General features: G+C 44.0%; 1 protein-coding gene across 1 annotated transcript in view; it reads left to right on the top strand.

Moving 5' to 3' along the window:
* The window catches only part of PPP2R5A (protein phosphatase 2 regulatory subunit B'alpha), a 101,298-nt gene extending 98,596 nt beyond the window's left edge, over positions 1-2,702 (top strand). The window contains exon 11 of the mRNA XM_075341435.1: positions 1,352-2,702. Coding sequence (XP_075197550.1) covers positions 1,352-1,478 — 127 coding nt within the window. The 3' untranslated portion in view covers positions 1,479-2,702. The remainder of the gene's footprint in view (positions 1-1,351) is intronic.

Below are 2,702 nucleotides of genomic sequence, written 5' to 3'. Positions count from 1 at the left end.
ATGCTGGTGCAGCATGGGGGATGGAGCACGATGGGGAGTGTGCAGCATGGCGGATGGAGCACGTTTGGGAGTGCGCAGCATGGCGGATGGAGCACGTTTGGGAGTGCGCAGCATGGCGGATGGAGCACGTTTGGGAGTGCGCAGCATGGCGGATGGAGCACGTTTGGGAGTGCGCAGCATGGGGGATGGAGCACGATGGGAGGTGCACACCTCCCCCCAACACACACACACACACACACACACACACACACCACACACACACTGGGAACCACAAACACTGCCCTACACAGACACCCACACACACAGACAACGCTGCACACACACAACACCCAACACACAAACACCGCGGCATACATAAATATACGCACATACCATGCAACACGCACACATTGCACAAAACATACCTCCCCCCCAAAACACACCACACCCACACAAACCGGGCAACACACTCACACACAACGCTACAGACACACAGCGCTCCACAAACAACGCAACACACGCAACACACATACAACACCGCTCTCACCCCCCGCCACACCCAGACAACACCCAGAACATGTACAGCGCCCTACACAAACACTTAGTAACTACACACAACAACATCTATATATATATATATATATATATATATATATATATATATCTCTATCTATATATAACAAAAATCATACATTAACTACACAATACGTAAATTCTTGAATACCCGATGCGTAGAATCGGGCCACCTTCTAGTATATATATATATATATATATATATATATATATATATATATATATATATATATATATATATATATATATATATATATATATATATATATATATATATATATATATATATATATATATATATATATATACTAGAAGGTGGCCCGATTCTACGCATCGGGTATTCAAGAATTTACGTATTGTGTAGTTAATGTATGATTTTTGTTATATATAGATAGAGATAAATATAAATACCCTTGTGACTAGTCCCAACGCTCATTAGCATATCATAAAGGATCTTTAAAAATACGTTTTCTAAAGATCTCTTTATGCTACTAGATACAGGGACAGTTAGGCAGGGATTAGCAATATGCACCCAGAACTGCTCGCGGTTCTCACTGCATATTGCACCTGACAGGTTCCCTTTAAATCAACCCCCTAACTTTTGATGACCGCACAACAGCATGGACTATTTTCCGTCAGTCCCATAGACGATGACTCCAGCAGCGCAGTGTTTCCACCACTTCATTCTATCTGTTGTTCTGGGGACAGGTGACGTGGGCTGTCTTTTCTGCGGATAGGTGATAACTTGCAATTATTAAGATAATAACAAAATGAACTCCTTGTGGTCCATACCATCCAGGGAGAAGAAGAAGGATCTGGAGCGGGAGGAGTTGTGGAGACGGCTGGATGACTTGCAGCTGAGGAAGGCCCTGGCAGATCAGCAGAACAGTGCTTTCAACGTACAGAATAATACAAGTGCCAAATAGACCACGTGACGCCGACCTCTGCTCCATAGATAACTTTTGTATATTTTTTTTTTCTTTGTTTTTTCCCCCCCCTAAAATTGTAAAATAAAAGGCAATTTTTTTTCTTTTGGGGTGGGAAGAGACACATCTCCCAATCGTGAGAATTGCTCGGCTGGAGGAGAGGGCCAGCGATACATTGCAGGGCAACTTGTTGCTGAGCTCTCGGACAGCGGGCACCTTGGCCAGCTCTGTTACAGCATTATAGCAATGATTACTAGGGAGGAGAATATTACATTATTATTTTTTGTTTTTTTTATAACCTTTCATCTGAGTGCGGTAATTCTGGGGGTGGTGAGAATTATGACTTGAATTCTTTAATATTATATATATTTTTTGATTGTGTTGCACATAGGTGTATTAGTCTGCTATGTACATTATTTTTTTTTTTTCCTTGGCATTTTACATGTGTCTATCTCTGTTTGGAGGTTCTTATTGCGCACCCGTCACCAGTGAATGGACAGAACCGGCAGCCATGAAAGTGCAGCCGGGAACCGGTGCCGTGACTTCATTTATGGTTTGCCGAACCCGTTAGACGCGCCATTTATCCCCATGCCAAGTACACATCATTGTCACTATGGCTCTTGGCACTACTGAAGGTACTTTCATTAGTAAACTCCCCGTAAAAAAAAAAAACCAAAACGTTGGCCTTAAGGTCGCTGCTCTCTCGTTTCCTCCCAGTGTTACGACACGGACCGGGAGTAGCCTTGCCAGACATCTGCGTTGTAGTGGTCACCTATGCAAATCATTCCAGTGAGTATTAGGCAACGTCTGAGTGGCAAGGAAGTATTAGAGATGTCTGTGTCCGTGCTGGTGTCCTGCACTCCCCTCCCCCCTCCCCAGTGTTCCTGTAATGGGATTATAGCTTTATAAGAATGTCTCTGTGCCAGAGATCAGCGGCGCAAAGCTCCAGATCTCCGCGCACCATCGCTGCTTTACCAAGGCCGCGAGAAATGGAGCTAATTAGCCCTTTACCCAGTAGTCATACCAGATTTCGAGATAAGTACCACGTGATTGGACCACACCTACCTAACGGAAATGGTGCATGGAATAGATCTGACCACATGACGCTAACGTGGATGGTATGGTAACCCTACAGCAGCGCTGGCTGTGATAGGGATTTTCACTGGTTGTTACTTATCCACGTGTTCTCCTTCTATGAAGCTTAAAGGGATTCACCACCAATGC

Source organism: Anomaloglossus baeobatrachus, chromosome 3, assembly GCF_048569485.1.
Source record: "Anomaloglossus baeobatrachus isolate aAnoBae1 chromosome 3, aAnoBae1.hap1, whole genome shotgun sequence".
Taxonomy (NCBI): domain Eukaryota; kingdom Metazoa; phylum Chordata; class Amphibia; order Anura; family Aromobatidae; genus Anomaloglossus; species Anomaloglossus baeobatrachus.
The sequence above is the reverse complement of the archived record's forward strand: the minus strand, read 5'-3'. Positions and strand labels throughout refer to the sequence as shown.